Source organism: Danio aesculapii, chromosome 25 (assembly GCF_903798145.1).
Source record: "Danio aesculapii chromosome 25, fDanAes4.1, whole genome shotgun sequence".
NCBI lineage: Eukaryota > Metazoa > Chordata > Actinopteri > Cypriniformes > Danionidae > Danio > Danio aesculapii.
In genome coordinates this window covers 11,517,908-11,540,502 of record NC_079459.1, presented here as the reverse complement: position 1 = coordinate 11,540,502, position 22,595 = coordinate 11,517,908, and the positions used below count along the sequence as shown (strand labels likewise).

The following is a 22,595-nucleotide window of genomic DNA, read 5'->3' as shown; positions in this document are numbered from 1 at the left end:
CACGCGGCTGTGCTGATGAAGTGAATCTGAAGTGAATCGCTGTAATTCATTACACACATGTTCTGTTTTAAAACATTTTAAACTTGTAAAACTCACTCTTGATCACGATTGATGAACCTAGCGAACTGAACACACCTTTTATTCCCGGCTGCTTTTGCGCTCGTCCTCTCTTGTTGATATGATTATACACATGACTACCAGACATGTTAATGCGCACAGCTGTCAATCAATATTGGTGGGCGGTGGGACAGCACTCCTACGTAAAGTTGCAGTCGATCTGAAAACCGCTCCAATTGGTCCACCGTTTTTATGTTGTTAAATTTGAAAAAAAAAAAAGGGACTGGGTGTGTTTATATCACCCCAATATGACACACATTTCTATCTGAACAGCTTGAAAAGTAGATTTTTCACCATAGGTGCCCTTTAATGTGCAGTTAGAGAGTTTCAAAGGTTTTGTGCATGACTTTCCAAATGTTAATTTTTATTATTTCCTTCCTAATTGTTTGTTGACTCTCCATGTAAAGCAGCAGTATTGTCCCCAAAACAGCATTAACATAAATATATTAGCAATTCTCTTTTTTATGAATTAACTTATAAAATACTAGAAATAACTAGCTAATTCTATCAAACCTCTTCAGCTGCTTCAAAACGCAGCAGCACGAGTGGTCTTTGATGAACCCAAAAGAGCACATGTCACTCCGCTACTCACCCGTTTGCACTGGCTGCCAGTTGCTGCTCTCATCAAATTCAAAGCTCTGATTACAAAGCGACCTCTGGCTTTGCTCCTTCATATCTGCTCTCACTTCTGCAGATTTATGTGCTCTCCAGAAACTTGCGTTCTGTGAATGAACGTCACCTCGTTGTTCCATCCCTAAGAGGGAAGAAATCACTTTCCCGAACTCTCGCATTCAATCTGCCCAGTTGGTGGAATGAACTCCCTAACTACATCAGAACGGCAGAGTCACTTGCTGTCTTCAAGAAACGACTAAAAAATCAACTGTTTAGTCTCCACTTTCCTTCCTAATCTTAACTGCCTCTCTGGCTATACCACTAACTGTACTCTCTCTCAAAAAAAAAAAAAAAAAAAAAAAAAAAACCTTTACTAATGCTTTGCTTCTTAGACTTTACACACCTGAAACGCTAGGTTACTTGCGTAACCCCGGTTCTCTGAGAACAGAGCGAGGTATCTCACTATGGGAAACGCCTCAGGCGTGACAGACTGTGGAAGCACCAATTACACCACGTCCGTCCGAGGACGGACAAATCACAGCTCGCGATTAGGAGCCCACCCTCTCCTTTATAATCCGCTGTGATTCCCCGAATCGGCATTCGAAGCACGCTCTTCCCGAGTGTAATGCGTGAAGGGAAGTCTGGTGAGATACCTCGCTCTGTTCTCAGAGAACCGGGGTTACGCAAGTAACCTAGCGTTCTCTTTCAAACATTCGCTCGGTATCTCACTATGGGAATGATATATACCACTCCCGTAACGCATGCTTTCCGAAGCCCCGGACAGAATCAGTAGAAAGACAACCTTTCAAGCTTATAAGGGACACACATTAAGAACCGCGTGAGCCAATGAAGGCGCGGTGACGTCAAGGCGGTAAAACCTGATAAATGTATGCGGGGAAGACCAACTTGCCGCTTTACAAATATCTCTTACCGAAATCCCTCTGAACAAAGCCCATGAGGTAGCGATACCTCTTGAAGAATGAGCTCTTAAACCCTCTGGGGAACGAAGACCCCTAGATGTATAGGCCAGTTCGATCGCCTCCACTATCCAGTGCGAGAGCCGTTGAGATGAAACAGCCTCACCCTTACGGCGAGTGGCCCATGACACAAATAACTGATCGCTTCTCCTAAACGATCGCGTCCTGTTCACGTAGAGGCGTAACGCCCGTACGAGACACAAAGTGTGTAACTTACTCTCCTCCGCTGACAAATGCGGAGGGGGGTGAAAGGCATGCAACTCAATAGCAGAACAGTTATAAGCAGAATCACTGACCTTGGGAACGAATGCCAGGTTTGGTAGCAGTTTAACCCTGTCATCATCCCGGCTAAAATCCATGCACGCTTGATGCACCGACAAAGCATGCAGCTCGCTCACTCGCTTAGCTGAGACTAGAGCGAGTAGTAAGGCCGTCTTCAGTGATATGAGCTTAATAGGAATATCCTCCAGAGGTTCGAATGGGGCTCGAGTTAAAGCGTCCAGAACGAGAGACAGATCCCATGACGGGACCAGCCGTTTCACCGCTGGTCTCACGCGCTTCACTCCTTTCATAAAACGGCATATAAGGGGGTGCCGTCCCACTGAAACCCCTTCGAACCCTACATGGCAAGCGGAAATAGCGGCCAGGTAAACTTTAATGGTAGAGAACGCTCTCCCATTATCCAGTAAGCTTTGCAAAAAGCAGAGAATATCTCTCACCGAGCACTGGAAGGGGATAAGCCCTTCACTAGTGCACCAGCCCTCAAACACACGCCATTTCAGGTCGTACAGTGAGCGCGTTGAAGGAGCCCTAGCGCTCTGAATAGTGCTTATGACCTCCCGTGGAAGCCCGAGAGCATTTAGATTTAACCCTTCACGGGCCAGACCCAAAGGTTGATTTGTTCTGGGTGAGGGTGAAATATCTGTGCCCCCGCTTGTGACAGCAGGTCCCGTCGCAGCGGGAGCGGCCAGGGCTCTCCTTGCAGAAGTTCGGCGATCTCTGCCAACCACAGCCTGCCCGGCCAACGGGGGGCTATTAGAAGGAGAGACAACCCGCTTTCTCTTACTCTGTCCAGGGTGGGAGAAATTAGACTTAACGGTGGGAATGCATACAGCAGCACGTTTGGCCACGGGTGCGCCAGCGCATCCACACCCAACGGCGCATCCTCGTCCTCGAGAGAGAAATACAGCGGACATTTTGCGTTTGCCCGCGAGGCGAAGAGATCTACGGCAGCCTTGCCGTACATCTCCCAAATTTGATTCACCACCTGCGGGTGGAGAACCCATTCTCCGTACGTCGGGTTGCCCCTCGACAGAAGATCCGTCCCCACATTTCTGACTCCCGGGACGTGCGTCGCGCGCAGTGAGCTCAAGTGAGCGGCGCTCCAGACAATCAGCTTGCGCGCTAGATTGTGCAGCTGCAACGATCGCGTTCCCCCTTGGCGGTTGATGTACGCCACCACCGTTGTGTTGTCCGTCCTGACTAAAACATGAAAACCCTTCAAGAATGGTAGAAAATGTTTTAAAGCCAGAAAAACTACCATCAGCTCCAGCATGATTATGTGAAGCTCGCGCAGTCGGTGTGTCCAACGACCGTTCACCGATCTGCCCTGAAATACGGCTCCCCATCCCGTTAGGGATGCGTCCGTAGTGACGACTTTTCTCAGAGACACGCTCCCCAGCGGAGCCCCTGATCGGAATATGCAGGGGTTTTTCCAGTGGTGGAGAGCCATCACACACTCGGTGGATACCCGTACCCTGCGCGCGAGGTGCCTGCGCGGGCACAGGCGCTTCGCGGAAATCCAACGCTGAAAATCTCTCATCTTTAATAAACCCAGTGGGATCACAGACAGAGATGAAGCCATCATGCCCATCAGACGGAGACAGGTTCTGAACGAGACCAGGTTTCCTTTGCGAAAATGGGTCAGGCATAGACCGAACGCCGTAATCCTTCTCTCCGAAAGCATGGCGCGGTAAGTTACCGAGTCTAGGCGCAGGCCCAGATACTCTATCTCCTGGGACGGAATCAGCTGGCTTTTGGCGTTGTTGATTCTGAATCCCAGATGAGACGAAAGAGTCTCTGCATCCCGCTCCGCGCGCTCGCGTGTGCGGGCGCATATCAGGTAATCGTCCAGATAAGCGGATATGCGCAGACCCTTGTGTCTCAGCGGAGACAGCGCTGCTTCCATGCATCTGCTGAACACCCGCGGAGCTAGACTGAGCCCGAATGGAAGAGTAACAAATTCGAACACTTCGTTCTGAAAGGAAAACCTGAGATATTTCCTGTGTGCTGGATAGATGCTTATATGAAAGTAAGCATCCTTGAGATCGATCGAGGCGAACCAATCGCCCCGGCGGATCGAACGAGTGAGAGCTCCTACTGTGAGCATCTTGAATTTGTACTTCCTTAAGTGCTTGTTTAAAGCACGCAGGTCCAGTATTGGGCGCAGACTCCCATCTTTCTTTGGGATTAGAAAGTAACGTGAATAAAAACCCGTCTGAGTTTCCTCCACTGGAACTCGTCTTATAGCTCCCTTCCCCATGAGGGAGGATATCTCTGCCTCCAGCACCTGAGCCGAATCCTCGTTTGCCACAGATGCTATAACCCCGTTGAAAGGAGGGGGTTTTCCAGCAAACTGAAGCCTGTAACCCCTGGTTACGGTTGCGAGGACCCACGGGTGCGGAGAACACTCTATCCAGGCCTCCGGGTGAAGAGACAGAGGCTGCTGCCGAACCGGCCCCACTGATGGAGTGCTGGCGCCCTCTTGTGGCCAGAGAGAAATTTGGCCAGGATCTGTTTGGCTCAGAGACTGGCCCGTCTCTCGGCTTTGAGCTTTCGCTTTTCTCTGTGTCTTTATTTTGTTTTTGGCTTTCTGCGCCCTCGGCATTGAGCCTGGATGCGACAGGGCATTTTTTATTTGCCATGAACACAGGGAATGAAGTGCTTTGTGACAACGCACTTGCGAACGTGTGCCTGAACTCGGCAGACCGCATGGTGGCCGAATGCTCTGCACATGAACTTGTGGAACTGCCGTCGGCAATCCACGGAACATTGTGTGTTGAGGGGAAGCTGAACTGGCCTGAACACAACTCTGAACCATTTCTCCGCCCAAATTCCACCTCCTCTGCATTTTTGCGGGTGGGGAAACAACCGTGGCGGACTGTGGAGAAGACATCGCAGAAAACCCTAGGTGCTGCCCGTCTCTCCTCTCCAAACATAGCGTCCTAGGAGTCCCTCTTCTTTTTGGCGGAGGGGTTAGCGGATCTGGACTTTGCAGCCGCTGCCGCGAATGACTGCTTTCCCCATGGCTTAGCGTTTGGAGCAGCGGGGGGGCGAGCCGTCTGCTCTGTGCTGTGCGGTTTAGGCGGTCTGGACGCACTGACAAATTTTCTGCCCTGCGTCGGAGGAGTGGGCCGAGTAGCAGGAACAGGAGGACGTGATGTCCTTTTACGAGGCAAGCAGAGGTCAAAAGTCTCCTCGTCCTTCTTTTTAAGGTCGCATCTCTGCCTCATCGACGCGACCGACTGACCGAATAACCCACTCGAGTCTACGGGAGCGTCGAGATAATCCAATTTTTCCCTGTCCCCGATACTCGAGAGATTCAGCCACAGCGATCGCTCGCCCGCAACGGCGAGAGCCATGGTACGGCCGGAGCTTTGCACCGCCCTGCGTGAGGCGCGCAGATTGAGGTCTGTAATGTTGCAGATCTCTTGCCAGACTGCCGGGTTTGGATTGCCGGCGTCCAGCTGCGTGCCAAGCTCCTCCAATAATTCGGCTTGATAGGCCGTCAGCAATGAAGTGACGTTCAAAGCCCTCACTGTTAGCGCCGAAGATTTATATATCTTCTGATACATGGAAGCAGTGAAGCGTTCCATTTTACCAGGGAGGGACGGTGTGGCCGATGAAACAGCAGCCCGCCTGTTTGGATGCAGGTGAAGAGCCACCGTCTGCTCGACCACTGGAGGGTTAGAGAGCCCTAGTCCCTCCATCTCGCTCACGTCGAGTGACGAGTAACCCTTGACGGGCACGCGGTTGGTAAAGGGTTTATCCCATGACCGCTTCATCTCCGTGATGCAATCTGGGAGAGCGGGAAGTAGTTGTTTTGCTGGGGGAGCGCGGGGAGCGAGCCTTTTCCCGTCATACACATCCCGTTTAACTCCTGGATGACCAGGAGTCACAGGCCACGCCACGCCGAGCTTGGCGGCAGCACGTTTGCAAACCTCTGTGAGGTCGCAATCCACCACGGTCGACGCCACCTCACCGCTTTGCGCGCTAGTCGGCCTGGATGTGTGGGAAGAAGGGCGGATGACATCCTCCTCCTCATCGTCCGGCTCATCTCGGAGGAGACGGGCTAGTGTCTCATCATCCTCCTCCTCATCCCCTTCCATCTCATCCCCACCCGCCAGTAGCTGCTGGTCGAACAGCGGCTCATACACGGGGGATTCTACCTCCATGATGTCCCCCCACGAAGCAAGATCCCGCGGAGGAGAGGATTTGGCGTCATTAGCTGACGATGGAGCGGCAGAGAGGACCGGATCATCCTTGGAAGATGCCGCCACTCGAAGCCTTCTCTCCAAAATCCTCATCGGCATTGCCTGGCAGTGCACGCAGCTTTCGGTGTTCGCCAACGAGGCCTGGGCATGCTTCGCACCCATACATGCGATGCACATCGGATGTGAATCCCTGCCCGAGATCATAAATCCGCACGCTGACGGACAGGAGCGCGAAGAGGCCTCCTTCCCCTTCTCCACTGTGACTTTAGACATGGTGAGTCAAAGTCAGAGTTAGCTCGCCTTAACGCGTTAGCTATATCAGTTGCTGCTAGTAAAAGCAGTAAAAAAACACTCCGTAACGAGCAAAGAACCCACGACAGATTCAGATGACTGAGCTGCGTTCGGCAACGTTAGCCTTGACGGTACGTTTGTGAACAGAGCAGCGCAGCCTGGGTGCTTAAGGAAAGTCTTCACGAGGAAGAGTGCTAGAATGCCGATTCGGGGAATCACAGCGGATTATAAAGGAGAGGGTGGGCTCCTAATCGCGAGCTGTGATTTGTCCGTCCTCGGACGGACGTGGTGTAATTGGTGCTTCCACAGTCTGTCACGCCTGAGGCGTTTCCCATAGTGAGATACCGAGCGAATGTTTGAAAGAGAACTTGTCTATAGCACTTGTTCACTGCTGCTCTTATAGTTGTGTAAATTGCTTCCTTGTCATCATTTGTAAGTCGTTTTGGATAAAAGCATCTGCTAAATGACTAAATGTAAATGTAAAAATCATATTTATATTAATTAAGCACATACAGTATGTTTTCTTATCACTTTTCTTGCTATAACTGAAGAGTTTCAGAAACACAGATATAACAGTCAAAAAAAACAGTTATGCGTAAAGGTTCAAGAGCTCAACTAAAGCAGCTTCTGATCTCCATGATGGTAAGGTCAAATAAAAAAATATAAACCTGTTAATTATCAAATATTCTTTGCAGATATGACAGAAATGAAGTCAGTGAAGCTGGTAATGCTGTTATTTAATAGAGTTGTTTAAGCCTCTGTTTTAATTCAGTTGGTTTGGTGTGAGGCTGTGTCTGTAGTTTTATTTCTTGTTCTTTCCTTCAGTGATTGTGCTTGTTAACAGCAGGTGTTCATCAGTGTCTGAATTCACTCATTTGTCATCATTCACATTGTATAGTGCAGTGGTTCTCAAACTGGGGGTCGCAGAATAATTTCAAGGGGTGGCAAGAGTGATTTAAAAATTGTGTAATTTTCAGTGATTTATAATAAATAAATTTCAGAATTACAAGTGAAAGATAATATTTTCCGATTTTTAATGTATTTTTTAATATTTTTTTATTTATTTATTTTTATTTTTTAATTTTTTAAAGATATTACTGATAAATTCATAAAGTATTTAGGACACATTCAGGCAGAATGCATCTTTGTACTTGAAACGCAGCACTCAGGAACAGTTTAAAACTTGTCATGTCAACTTGCCGCAGTAAACAAAGCCTGCAACGCTTGCCCCGCCTTCGCGCTCTTCTTATTGGCCCACTGCTCTAAGAACTGAACACAAATGGATTGGCTAAAATCAGCTGTCAATCACTCAGTCAATGCCTCCTGCCTTCAGATGACAGGAGCTACAACCGCGAAAATGTAACGCGCTGAAGATGAGAGAATGAAAACAACACTGAGAGATTTTGTCTTATTAACACCTAAAGCTACACTGTAAAAAAATATCTGTGATTTTAACAGTAAAAGTCTGTACAGTCTACAGTGAAAACCTGTTAAATGATTAACAGCTCATTTCAGTACAAAATACAGAAATTAACTGTAATAGATCTAACCTTTGTTTTCGAAAAATGAATCAGTGTCTGAAATCTCACCATAAACCCTAGGTCACTAGGCCCTAAATTAGTCAATTGGATTAGCCCACTAGACAGGGTGAATGAATAGAATTAACCATTAGAGTTTTATTCAGAAAACCTTCAGCGCTTTAACAAGTCACTGTAAGACACACAGACATCAAGAATCAGGATATGAACCTCAACCCTGGTTGCTAAAAAAAAAAAAAAAAAGCTGCTTAATTCATTCATGCTGCAATGCATGTTGGGTGCCAGCACAGTACAAAAAAAAAACTCCCAGCATGCATTGCAGCATGAAGAAATTATGCAGCTTTATGCTCTTAACATTTCTTTCTTTGCCTTTGATTTATTTTGTTTTTGGGGTGTAATATTTTAGTAGATTGTTCTGTATTGTTTTTTATTTGATTTTAATTTTTTGTTTGTCACCGTTATTGAGATTCAAAGACAAATTGTTGACATCTGTATTTTTAAGTTATATCAAAGTTCAAACAGTTTCATAATGACTGATGTATTGAAACTTATTAAATTATCATAGATTGCAGAAGTTCCAGTTGTTTCATTTATGTATGGTATTCAAGTCTCACACTTAAAATGATATCAACAATACTGCAAGGGTGGCTTCGAGATGATAGTCAATCTCATCACATTATACTTATGTTTGTTTTGACTCTTCATTATTTGCAATTAGAGTGAATATCACTATTCATTACTGCAACTGAAGTATAAACTATTGAAAACAAGAAGTTGAAGATCCCGACTAAAGCAGGCTCTGTCCTCCGTCATGGTGACTTCAAATGAACAACAATATCATTAAGAGCTTTTGTTCATGTGACAGAAATAAAGTCAAAGGTCAGTAATAAGTGAAGCTCCTGATGTTTGTGGAGTTGGTTAATGATCTCTACTGAGATCTTGAGAAAAAAAAGTTTTATTGTGTAATTATTTTTTTAAATTAATTATTTTTTTATTTAGTTTTATTTTCAGTTGATTTCATCTTTGATTTTGGCTGTAATTTGTGTTATATGGTCTTGTTGTTCTTTCCTTCAGTAATTCTGCTTGTTAACACTTGTTCATCAATAATTATTAATCCTCCTTTAATTAGACACTTAATTATCTCATTAACTGCATCACTGTCTGAGTGTTCAACCCTCTGTAGTGAGGACACTAGTGAGGATTTTGCTCTGGGATTTGAGGGGTTAAATTTGTTTGATGAAAAATACAGACTGTGCGATGTATTTTTAACAGAAAAATTCTGTAGATTGAATTTACGAATGTAAAATGTTAAAAACAGTAGATTACTGGCAACCACAGCTGCCAGTATTTTTTTGTAAAATCAGGAAAACAACAGCAAAATACTGTAAAACGTTTTTGTTTCACAATTGTGGAGGATATTAGCATCTGTGTGCAAGTCCAAGATGAACTCATTGAATCTGATGTTATGCTGCATCTTCTTTTGTTTAAAGGTAACTGTAGTTACTAATGCAGTGAAAGTCTGTTTGTTAATTAGTCACACATGAACACAATAATGCATTTAATGACTTTATTTAAAAAGTTTTTGTAGTGAACTGATGTACGAGGGTTCTCAATATGCTCAGATATATTACTTAGACATTTAAAATGTTGATTTTAATGCCAGTAAATGCCAATTAAAACGTAGTTGCTTTCTGCAAATATAAATAATTAACTCAAAGGTTTGTAAATGATCATTGCATCAGTTAATGAATAAAAATTTCTCTTGTTAAAAATACAACATTTTTCTGTAAAAACAATTTTACAGAAAAATTCTGTATTTTTTACAAAAAAGTTCTGGCAACCATAGCTGCCAGTATTTTTCCGTAAATTTTACAGAATTTTTTTTACAGTGTACAAATAATATCACATCTGATTACTGATCATGTGCTGAATGTTAATCCACCATCTACACTTTTCGAAAAGTGGAGAAAAGACTTCCATTGGCTTCAGGCCCGCTATGAATATAACTAAAGCATTTACTGTAAAGTCTGTGGGATGGAATTTTCAGGTAACTGTTTGCCACATCTACGCATCTTAAGCACGAGAGGTTCTGTTTAATCATTTAATCGCCAGACGCTGTTAGCCGTACAAGTGGCAGCTATATGTAAAATTTAACACCACGTACACCATCGCAAAAGGGCTTGCACCGACTAAGATTAAACTAATCAGCTCATGAAAAGACCGGTATTGCTATTAAAATGACATAAGCAAATTATATGGTATATGTCAAGCAGTGCATGCAGGGCCAGTGACTGCGGTGAGCGGTCCGTCCGTGCATCTTTTTGTCACTCAATTATGTTATAAAAATGTATTTTCTTGCGATAACAGGATTTCATTGAGGCATATTTTTCACGCATGAATATATATATTTTTTTGCTTGTCAGTTTGGATTAATGTTGATTTCAAATGCAATAAATCTGTTCATAAAACTTGTAGTAACAGTGCGATAATTGGTGGGTGCCACTAAATTTTGGCTGGTGCACCTAAATTTTTTAAGTTAGAAGCACCAGTACTACCAAGCAAAATATGTTAATTTCGAGCCCTGTAATGTATAGTAAATATAGTTAACATATTGTGAACAGCTTAAAAAAAGCTATTTTTATTGTTTGTATATGCTTTGGTAGTGGGGGGTCGCGAGTTCTTGACGATCTTACATTGGGGGTCACTGGTTTAAAAGTTTGAGAACCACTGGTATAGTGGACTAAACTAATTGACTAATTAAGGGACTAGTGAATGAGGGTGCATGGTGAGATTTTAGACACTCTGCCTACTTTCTCAAAAACAAAGGTTAGATCTATTACAGCTATTTCCCGTATATTGTACAGAAATGAGCTGTTAATCATTTTACAGGTTTTCACTGTAGATTGTAGATTGACTTTTACTGTTAAAAATCACGAACAATTTTTACAGTGTTGGTAAACAGTCACTGCTGGCCATTTAGATTTGGGCATGAACTAACGTTAATGTTACGCTAAAACAAATAAAATATATATGACGTGGTTAACGTACCATTTCAATTATGACAGTGGCCTCCATTTACTAACAATGTTTAAAAAAACGTTTACTCGCACTTGTTACAAGGTGATGATTTCAAACGCCCCAAAAAGTTTGAGCAAATCTCATGGTACTGCAGTTTGATTCAGATCTTTGGAGGCTCTTTGATTTAAAGTGCTTCAAACGCGTCCCTGCTGAAACAAAAAATTGCCTATACCAGCCTAGGCTGGTTGGCTGGTTTTAGCGGTTCAACTAGTCTGGTTTTAGAGGGGTTTCAGCCATTTTTTTTTTTGGGAGATGACCAGCTAAAACCAGCTTGATCAGCCTTCCCAGGATATAAAATATCTTGTTTCACTGAAAAAAGTGTTTCATTGGATCAAAGTAAAACAATTGCGTCAACTTGTTACACCTAATTACTTTACTTTATATCAACTTAAAATTTTTACTTTGAAAAGAATGAACTTATCATTACTTAGCCAAAGCAAAAAGTATCTTTGAACCAAATCATTTTTTTAAGTTTAATGAAATCTCAAATTATACTTTGTCTTAATGTTTTCTTTTTATATTAACTTAATTATTTTACTTTACATCTAACTAAATATCCAACCAAACACAATTTAAAATATTAATGTAATATAAAGAAAATTATTTGCTTTTTTAAAAAGTGTAATTTTATCGTGTCTAAGATGAATGACTTCAAGCATTAAACTTTTGACAATTTATTTAGTCAATGCAACATTTTTTACAATGTGTACAGTACGAATACACACTAACAACGTAAACATGACAATTTCTGTCATAAAACATTTCTACAATGTGTATTGTATTGTTATAAAAACATACTGTACAACAGTTTTTAGTATCCATATACAAATACACTGGATACAATGTAAATTCACCATAAGAATCAGTAATCATAGTACATCTTTTCATGAACAGTCAATTAAAACTGACTACACAAAACCTTTAGAATTCTTTTGAGGTTAAAACAAGTTTGGCCCAAAAATGGCTTAAAATGGGCAGTGTAAAATGAAACACTTTTTAATAACTCTGTAACAAATTAGCCAACTGTAAAAAGAGAAGTCTTCACCTTAATGAAATAGTTTACCTAAAAATGAAACTTCTCTCATAATTGTCATAAAATTTCTCTGAACCTAATTTAATTAAAGTTAAATACTTAGAATAGCTTAAGGATGAGTAAACAACATATGAACTTTCATTTTTTGGTAAACTATTTAATGTTTTATAATGAAGATGAAGAAAATGAAGAAGTCCAACATCTAAAATATATCACAATCAGAACACTGTAGTTGAGTCAAAGGATACAAATTAACTCCTGCAGCTTTGAAGAAAGGTTCTGCACCCTTCGGCTCATCTGCTTACTCTCTATGTCCATGATTATTTTTTGAAAGGTCTTAAAGGTATATTTGAGTCCTTAGGGATATTTTAAGTTCAGTGCATAAATGAGTCCAAACATCATGGCACAGGCACATGCAACAGAAGGCAACTCATTTAGTACTTCCACACCGTCAATGACAATGGAAATGTCCAGTGCACGACTAAGAGCATCACTTTCAAGGATCACAAAAAGTGCCATGGTGGTCTTTTCAAATTCACTTGCTGCTTCCTCCCTCTGGCCAGCCTAAAATCATACAAGAAAAAAAAAAGAATAAATAAGGGAGTTTGGGGGAAAAAGCATTTTGTATAAAAACACTTCTTCATCTGAAAATTTCTTACAAAATTGAGTTAAATATTTTGTATTTAGCCATTGTGGTGGTCAATGTAGAGCCCAAATGTCTGTTGCTAACTTTAATTAAAATACCCTCATTTGTGTTCAGTGTAAAAAAAAATGTGTGTTTTATTATAGGACAACATTTAAATTTTTGGGTGAAGACATACTTTTACACTCTCTTTAGTTTCAAAAATGCTTTTAACATTTGTACAAACTAATGCTTCCATTTGATGACCACTGTAGACATTTGTAGAGTGCAGTACCACAATGTCCAATTAGAGGCATTTATCAATCTACTCAACAGTGTTCAAAATGCAGTTTTAGGGGAAAAAAAACTCTTTTAAAGGAGTAGTTCATATTCAAAATTCAGCCATCATTTACACACCCTTTTGTCATTTCAAATCTGAAAGAAATACTGTCCTCTGCAGAATTTTGAACATTGTTGGTAACAACCCCTGTTCACTATTATTGTATTGACACAAAACCAATGCAAGTGAATAGAAGCTCTTAACAACATTCTTCAAAATATATTCTTTTGTGTTCTGTGAAAGAAGTCACACAGGCTGATGTGTAAATGATAACACAATTCCTTGAACCACTTTAAAGTAATATGTCATTACCAAATCAAAATTCCCCCATGTTTTATATTCCCCCTGATCCATAACTTTAATAGTTTCCTTGGCTTTTTCACGGAGGACTCCACCTTTGCTCCTAATAACCTGGAGAATCTGAGAGCTCTGTCTGTCCAAAGAGGCCAAAAATCTCAACTGTAAAGGTAAGGTAGTGATGCGCAAAAATTCGGCATTAATCTGTAAGAAAGAGAAACAGAAAATAGACTTATGAAAAACATTACTTTGAGAACTAGTTGTAAAAAGTACATACACACAAATACATACACACAAACCATTAAACAATAAAAAGGTATAATTAGGTTATCCAAGACATTTTCAAAAACACTAGATGCTACAACTCCATGGTAAAAACTATGGTAAATTCAAGATTAGTCATGTACATTTTAACATTTATCAATAAAATAAATGCTTTTACCTCCTCTTGTTGAAACAGCGCTGTCCATCTTTCTTGTAGTTCTTGAACACTAGGTTTGTTTTCCACAATCTCTTGTCTGCGTAAGGCGAACGTCTTTGTCATTTTTTCTCTGATTGTCAATGCATTGTTTCTATTCTTCACTTCCTTTAAAATTGCCAGCCGCTCAACTTTAAGATTTGCTGATGTCTCTCCAGCAGGAAGGGATGGGATAGGATTGGCCTCACCACGTTTAGGTCATTTAACATTCTTTGCTGGAAAAGCATGGTCTAAAGCTTTGGTTTTCAGAGAATTTACCAAATACTCAGGGCATCCAAGATCTTTCAACTGTGTGCGTAGGTTTCCCATCTTCATTTTGAGTCTCTGTGTCCACCCATAGCACCCATTAAAGAATCCTTGCTCAGCTAAGCAAGGGTGTTTCTTGATAAGCATCTCTGAAACTTCACAGAAGTTTGCACTGCTTTGATAAGATTTATACTTGTATATCTCATCACAAACCTTCTCCAGAATATCGGATTTCATCTTTGGAGTGACAGTCAGCCTTGTCCCATTAGCCTTAAAAAGAGAATTCCCTCTCTCTAACTGGAGTTCAGGGTCATAAGAAAAGTGTGGAATATTTAATTCTCTTGGCCGCTGTTGATTTCTTGTAGAAACTGTTTGTGACCCAGGAGGTGAGAGTATGATTGTATCATCAGTGCTGCCAGAGCTAACGGAGGACAGAGCATCATCATTAGACTGGGTACCATCAATTGTTTGAGCAATGAATGAGTCTTTGTCTGGCAAGGGGATAATCTTTAGAGTGTCAATGCTCTGAAGTTCTCCAGTGTTTGTCAAATTTACAAATACATCCCCAAAATCTTTGTCCTGATACTGTAGTCTGAATCTATCATTTAATCCAAAATTTTTCCTCACTTTTGCAATGAGCTCTTCCACTTATTCAGGAATCCCATCTGGCAAAAGTAACTTTCTTGAATCATCTTGACCCACAATTACCAAAAGCTTGGCAGATCTTCCTGACATGCTTAAGGATTCTGGAAAAAAAGAAAATTAATAAGATTACATACAAAACAAATATTAGATAAATGTCAGATATTTCAGAACATTGTGTGCACTTTTCTTAGAATGTTTAAACAATTCTAACCTAGAACGTGTATATATCTTTTCAGAGCCACCATGTGCCTCCCCCCAATTGTGTACTGAAAAAGTGGATATGGGTCTGTATATGATGTTCAGTATACCATGCATCAAGTCTTTTAAAAATGAACAGTGGTTTGTCCTGAGAATTTCTGAACGATTGGCTTTGGAGACACCACAATCTTTTCATATCCACATCGAGTTATTTTCCAATGAAAACAGTGAGGTAGAGCATAGGAGAGAAAAAGAAAAATAATGAAACTGACCATCCAATAGCAAGAATAAAAAAGTGCAAATTACTTACATTTTTCATACACATATACATATATATATATATATATATATATATATATATATATATATATATATATATATATATATATATATATATAATGAATAAATGCTAAATGTTTACCATCATCATGTATTGTTTATGTCTAAATGTGAAATAGAAAACTAAATATTAATTCTGATGTCCCTTCATAGTTCTTGTAGGGTTAAATGCATTTATTGCAGTATTTTTACATTCACAAACAAAAGCAATATATTGAAAACATCAGGAAAGCAAACAGCGTTCACAGCTTCTCTACAAGCATTTTGACCGCTGCCAGCACCCATACCTTAAGTGCGTGAATAGACGCGCAGCCCCCCGAAAACTACGGCTGCCCTTACCGTGACCTTTCAAAGCACGGCTGGTGTGTCCATGTTGAAAAAAACACACGTTATACACACCATACACGCAAACGGAATGAATACGTAGTGTAAGGGCTAAGCTTTATAACAACGTTGAGTCCATACAAAACGTCTGAAGCGTGCATGCACTTTACATTATACATGGCGGCGGTTAAGCTGAGAACATGCTTGTTGTTGGCACTGTACGTTAGCGCACAGCATTACCCGAAAGCATTAGCATACACCAAACAGTCTATGAAAGTACGCGTCAATATCAATCCGTGTCACCTCCAGCAGTTTACTTGTATTACTTTTATTTTACTTCCACTCGGTTTAACATAGTGATGAGGGAAATTTGCAAACTTTCAAGCCGAGTTAGAACGGTCAAACTAGTAATACTAACAGTATGTAAAACAACATAATATCTTTATGAAATCATACATGTATAATGCTAATTATACGCCCAAACGTATGTTTTAAACTACTTACCAATTTTCTTGATTCTTGTTCACCGCGCCGAGCTCATCCATGCAGTGTAAAAAATGGCGGAAAGCTGAATGTCGACAGGCAGGACCAGGGATGACATTTGAAGTCACGTGACAATTGAAAGCAATATGTTTAATTTAATATAAAGAATTTATTTACTTTACACCAACAAGAACTACTTTTAATTTAAATGAACAAAATTATTTTATATTACACTGATGACTAGACAGAAAATTAAATGTTTTGAGGTAGATCAAGTTAAAAAAAACTTCTTTAGAGTAATGACATGCCTTGTGCACTTTTTACAGTGTTTGTATTTATTTGGGTATTTTGTATAGTTTCCACTTATGTAATCTAAATCACTTTTTTTGGCATTTTCGTAAAGTAATTTTGCTTCCACCATCACATGATAGAAGTGCCACTCCTTAAATGTTATTCCTTTTAACGAAGGGGTTGTAAGACTCACACTGTAAAAAAATGTCTGTGATTTTTAACATTAAAGTCTGTACAATCTACAGTGAAAACCTGTTAAATGATTAACAGCTCATTTCAGTACAAAATACGGAAAATAGCTGTAACAGATCTAACCTTTGTTTTTCGAGAAACTAATCAGTGTCTGAAATCTCACCACACTCCCTCATTCACTAGTGCCTAAATTAGACAATTAGTTTAGTCCACTAGACAGAGTGAATGACCACAAATGAGTGAATTGATGAACACCTGCAGCTAACAAGCACAATCACTGAAGGACAGAACAAGAAATAAAACTACAGACACGCCCTCACACCAAACCAACTGGGAGGAATAAAGCTACGGTCACACCGGGCTTTGTGTGTGCGAAATTCTGTCGTGCAGCGCTGCGAAAAAGGGGTGGGATTAAACAAGATGATTAGACATTATTAAAGTGAGCGATTGCTCAATGTTTTTATTTTCTGTCCAGAGAGGTCATGTTTTGATCCTTGATTGATCTCACGCAGTCAAGTGATGCGATTTCGCAGGTTAGAGTTCACCAAGCTTGAACTTTGCACCGCCGCAACCTGCGAAACTCGACGCATGACCCCGCGTTTCCGGTCTGACGCATTCGCGTGCGTATGAATGGAAGTCTATGGAAGGAAAAGTCAAGTGTGACCGCACCTTTAAGCTGCGGTCACACTTGACTTTTCTTCCCATAGACTTCCATTCATACACACGCGAATGCTTCAGACCGGAAACGCGGGGTCATGCGTTAAGATTCGCATGTAGCTACGGTCACACCGGGCTTTGTGTGTGTGAAATTCAGTCGTGTGGCGCTGCGAAAAGGGGCGGGATTAAACAAGATGATTAGACATTAATAAAGCGAGCGATTGCTCCATGTTTTTAATTTCTGTCCAGAGAGGTCCTGTTTTGATGCTCGATTGATCTCACGCAGTCAAGTGATGCGATTTCGCAGGTTAGAGTTCACCCAGCTTGAACTTTGCACCGCAGCAACCTGCGAAACTCGACGCATGACCCTGCGTTTCCAGTCTGACGCATTCGCGTGCGTATGAATGGAAGTCTATGGGAGGAAAAGCCAAGTGTGACCGCAGCTTGTTGCTGCAGTGCAAAGTGGAGAATGTAGATCTGTTAAACTGTCAATGATTGCCAAAGTTCTAATGGTTTTATATACATGTATTATTCAATATTGACACTTAAGCTGCGGTCACACTGGGCTTTTCCTCCCATAGACTCCCATTCATACGCACGCGAATGCGTCAGACCGGAAACGCGGGGTCATGCGTCAAGTTTCGCATGTTGCTGCGGTGCAAAGTTCAAGCTTGGTGAACTCTGACCTGCGAAATCGCATTACTTGGCTGCATGAGACCAATCGAGGATCAAAACACGACCTCTCTGGACAGAAATTTAAAATATGGAGCAATCACTGGCTTTTTTAAATGTCTAATTATCTTGTTTAATCCCGCCCCTTTTCACAGCGCCGCACGACAGAATTTCGCACTCACAAAGCCCGGTGTGACCGTAGCTTCATGCGTCGAGTTTCGCAGGTTGCTGCGGTGCAAAGTTCAAGCTTGGTGAACTCTGACCTGCGAAATCGCATCACTTGACTGCGTGAGACCCATCGAGGATCAAAACATGACCTCTCTGGACAGAAATTTAAAACATGGAGCAATCGCTGGCTTTTTTAATGTCTAAACATCTTGTTTAATCCCGCCCCTTTTCGCAGCGCCGCACGACAGAATTTCGCACACACAAAGACCGGTGTGACCGTAGCTTGAAGGTGCGGTCACACTTGACTTTTCTTCCCATAGACTTCCATTCATACGCACGCGAATGTGTCAGACCGGAAACGCGGGGTCATGCGTCAAGCTTCGCATGTTGCTGCGGTGCAAAGTTCAAGCTTGGTGAACTCTAACCTGCGAAATCGCATCGCTTGGCTGCATGAGACCAATCGAGGATCAAAACAGGACCTCTCTGGACAGAAATTTAAAACATGGAGCGATCGCTCGCTTTTTTAATGTCTAATAAGCTTGCTTAATAACGCCCCTTTTCGCAGCGCAGCACGACAGAATTTCGCACACACAAAGCCCGGTGTGACCGTAGCTTTACTCTGCTTGAAGCTACGGTCACACTGGGCTTTGTGAGTGCGAAATTCTGTCGTGCGGCGCTGTGAAAAGGGGCGGGATTAAACAAGATAATTAGACATTTAAAAAAGCCAGTGATTGCTCCATATTTTAAATTTCTGTCCAGAGAGGTCGTGTTTTGATCCTCGATTGGTCTCATGTAGCCAAGTAATGCGATTTCGCAGGTCAGAGTTCACCAAGCTTGAACTTTGCACCGCAGCAACATGCGAAACTTGATGCATGACCCCGCGTTTCCGGTCTGACGCATTCGCGTGCGTATGAATGGAAGTCTATGGAAGGAAAAGTCAAGTGTGACCGCAGCTTTAATTAGACACTTAATTATCTCATTAACTTCATCACTGCCTGAAGCTACGGTCACACCGGGCTTTGTGTGTGCGAAATTCTGTCGTGCTGCGCTGCGAAAAGGGGCGGGATTAAACAAGCTTATTAGACATTAAAAAAGCCAGCGATCGCTCCATGTTTTAAATTTCTGTCCAGAGAGGCCCTGTTTTGATCCTCGATTGGTCTCATGCAGCCAAGTGATGCGATTTCGCAGGTTAGAGTTCACCAAGCTTGAACTTTGCACCGCAGCAACATGCGAAGCTTGACGCATGACCCCGCGTTTCCGGTCTCACGCATTCGCGTGCGTATGAATGGAAGTCTATGGGAAGAAAAGTCAAGTGTGACCGCACCTTGAGTGTTCAACGCTCTGTAGTGAGGACACTAGTGAGGATTTTGCTCTGCAATTTAAGGGGTTAAATGTGTTGGATGAAAAATACAGACTGTGGAATGTATTTTTAACAGAAATATTCTGTAGATTGAATTTACGACCGTAAAATGTTAAAAACAGTAGTTTACTGGCAACCACAGCTGCCAGTATTTTTTGTAAAATCAAGAAAAACAACAGCAAAATACTGTAAAACATTTTTGTGTCGCCATTGTGGAGGATAGTAGCATCTGTGTGCAAGTCCAAGATGAATTGAAGGAATGTGAAGATATGCTGCATCTTATGGAATAAAATCACTATCATTAATATTTCGTGCGTAAATAAAATTCACGCATCCGTAATTATAAATCGTAAAGGAAAATGGAGCGTACTCGTAATTTTACGAGGCTACAATTCCAAAATCTGCAATTAGAACAGACACAGATACGACATTTTGTTTTTCTGTTTGTTTATGACTGATAAATTTACGATGGGTGTACTTTACACACACGAATTACAGTTTCACCACGGACACGAAGTCCTGATTACGAGTACGAATCAAACAGCGAGACTTCACTGTCAAAATTACGTCACCGCTTCCACAGGCATTAATAAACAAGCGAGAGTCATCGATCATAACGGCGCGCCTGCTGGACATTCGAGCTTACACACACCGTCTCAGATAAGATTTTTGTTATTCCCTCTTTGAGAAATGTCCGTCATGAGCTGTAATAAAGGTTGAGACTCAATGAGGTCCTATTTCGCTGTGTTTCTTGGACATTTTACTGAATCAAAATTAGGAACAGGCCGAGGATAGAGAGCTAGCATAATGTCAGTTAACGTTATAGGTCTCTCAATGAATCACTGAACGGTGTTCAACTATAACATGACATGTGTTGATCAAGTCACCTTTTTTAAAGCCAGATCCAGAGCCGGCCCAAGGCATAAGCGAACTAAGCGGCTGCTTAGGGCCCCGTGGCCACCAGGGGGCCCCCAAGAGTGCACGAAATGAATGAGTGACTTTCGTTTTATGTTTGTTTGTTGGGTTATGGATAAGGGGTGGGACAAAACATATGCCAATTTATCATGTTATTTCCGGCAGCGATACATACTCTGGCACCAAGTATCGATACTTATCTAAATTTACAAAAGATATGAATTAATTAGTCTTTCACACTGACTGCAACAGATTACCGCTTTAGATACAGTACACCCAGCCACCACCAGGCGCTTCCCATAACAGCAGATTATCAGAGACACACCGGCGTCATGTAAACCGCTGACAGGTGAGCCATTGCAATGGTGGAAATCTCAGGCATACAGACATTCTTCTGTCCAAGCTGGACCAAGGTATTTGTGTTTCAGACATCCAGCTGCCCCGAATTTTCCGCTAGTTTCTTCCTCACAGATGCGCTTTCACTTCGCTATATCGCTCGTGCGTGCCGGCGGGCAGTGCTGTGACTTAAATGTGCTCAAACTTTTTAATTCCGCCAAAATATGTATTAGATAAAGATATCAATAGGGGGTGAACATATAATTTAAAAGGCCTTGCGTTTATTTAACCCTTACAGATTTTGGCAAAGTCTTGTAGATGGTATTTTGGCTAAAAAATATTAGGGTAATTAAAAAATCTTTTTAAATAGATGAGTTAATAACTGATGTTCTCCACTGCTGAAAACTTCATACGTGATCAGAGGAGTCTGTTCTCACCTCTCAGAGCATTCTGATCAGTTAAAGAAAAAATATTAATGCATAAAAAATATTACAAATATTTAATGCATGATTGTTTATTCAAAATAAACCAGAGCTAAGCATAAAAACTTTCCATGTTTTCATAAAATAAGTTCATCAAGTTGTTTTAAGTTTACAGAAAACTAGAAAGCAATAATTGACTATTTTGACAGTGTTTTCTTAAATGCATATTCCACAAAATTGAGATTCTGCTGCTATGATAGAGATGATTGTGATTTTCAATCTCAAACTGCTCTTTGCACATCAGCATTGTTAAGTTGTTTGACAGCTGTGCGCTTGTTTTTCATTGTTGCAATTTTATAAACATGCTGTCATTAAAAGAAATGAATCAACCTTTTGATGCATTTTTTCCTTTTTGCATTTTTTTATAATTTTTTTTAAATTTTTGATGCATTTTTTTCATGATATATTTGTGATTGGTTTTCTGTTGATTTATCGCAGAATCACTGATATCGTGATTGAAGCAACAGTGCACGGCACAGCAGCAAAACGCTTCATAAACTTGGTGATAAAAAATAAGCATCTGATTTATACATTTGTTTCAAATTTCTTATTACACAGCCATTAACTATGGATGGTAAATACACTGCAAAAATGATTTTCTTTCTTCTTTTTTTGTCTAGTCCAAATATCTAAAAAAAAATTTAACCAATAAACATTTTCTAGACAGATTTTTAGTCAAAATTATGTGCATGTTTTTTTTTCTCATAAAAAAAGCTCAATAATCTGCCAATTAGGGTAAATAAAAGAATATTGTTTTTGGTTTTAAATAAGATTATTAAATATTAAAGATTATAAAAAGCATGTCAATAAAACATAATTTTGTGGCATGCTGTAATAAACATGTAAAATAAAAAGGCTATTTGCAGTGATATAGACCAAACTCTGTTCTGTTTTGATTTAATTAAGGGTGAATTACTCTCAATATGCAACAAAATATAATTTTATATATTTTAATAATAATAATAATAATAATAATACATATATTTATATTTCTCTTACAACAGTTTTTTTAATAAGATTTGAAATGGCCTATTTATCTGACCTTCTGTTGGAGTAAAAATAAAAATCATTATGCAAAAAAAATGGTATTTAACAATGAATTTAAATGTCATTTTTGCTCAGGACATAAGAAAAATGAGAAAAAAACTATTGCAAAGAAGGGCTTGAATTCTGTGGATTCAGAAAAAAAGTAGTTAGTGTCTTAAGGTTGAGTTACACTGATTTTGTAAAATAACATCAAGAACAACTTAATTAAAAACAACTTAACTTAAAAAAAGATTTCAAAAAATCAAATAACAGAGAGTTTAGGGAGATTTTGGTGTTTATACTGCGACTGCCTCCATTGCCTCATGTCAGTCGGATGACTGAGCTCTGTTGACGCGATTGGGTGCGGGAGGAGGACAGAGCAGAT

At 40.8% G+C, this 22,595-nt stretch overlaps 1 protein-coding gene across 1 annotated transcript; it reads right to left on the bottom strand.

Moving 5' to 3' along the window:
* Positions 1-2,537: 2,537 nt before the first annotated feature.
* LOC130219008 (uncharacterized) lies at positions 2,538-6,472 on the bottom strand. Its single transcript, XM_056451280.1, has 2 exons — positions 5,248-6,472; positions 2,538-5,150 (listed from the first exon to the last, which is right to left on the bottom strand). Exons 1-2 carry the CDS (start codon positions 6,470-6,472, stop codon positions 2,572-2,574), a joined length of 3,804 nt encoding a protein of 1,267 aa, XP_056307255.1. The 3' UTR covers positions 2,538-2,571.
* Positions 6,473-22,595: the final 16,123 nt, after the last annotated feature.

Coding starts and splice junctions, on each gene's coding strand:
- LOC130219008 (XM_056451280.1), bottom strand. CDS start 6,472: ATGTCTAAAGTCACAGTGGAGAAGGGGAAGGAGGCCTCTTCGCGCTCC. Junction 5,151..5,247: donor CGACGCTCCCGTAGACTCGA/GTGGGTTATTCG, acceptor GCCTCGTAAAAG/GACATCACGTCCTCCTGTTC.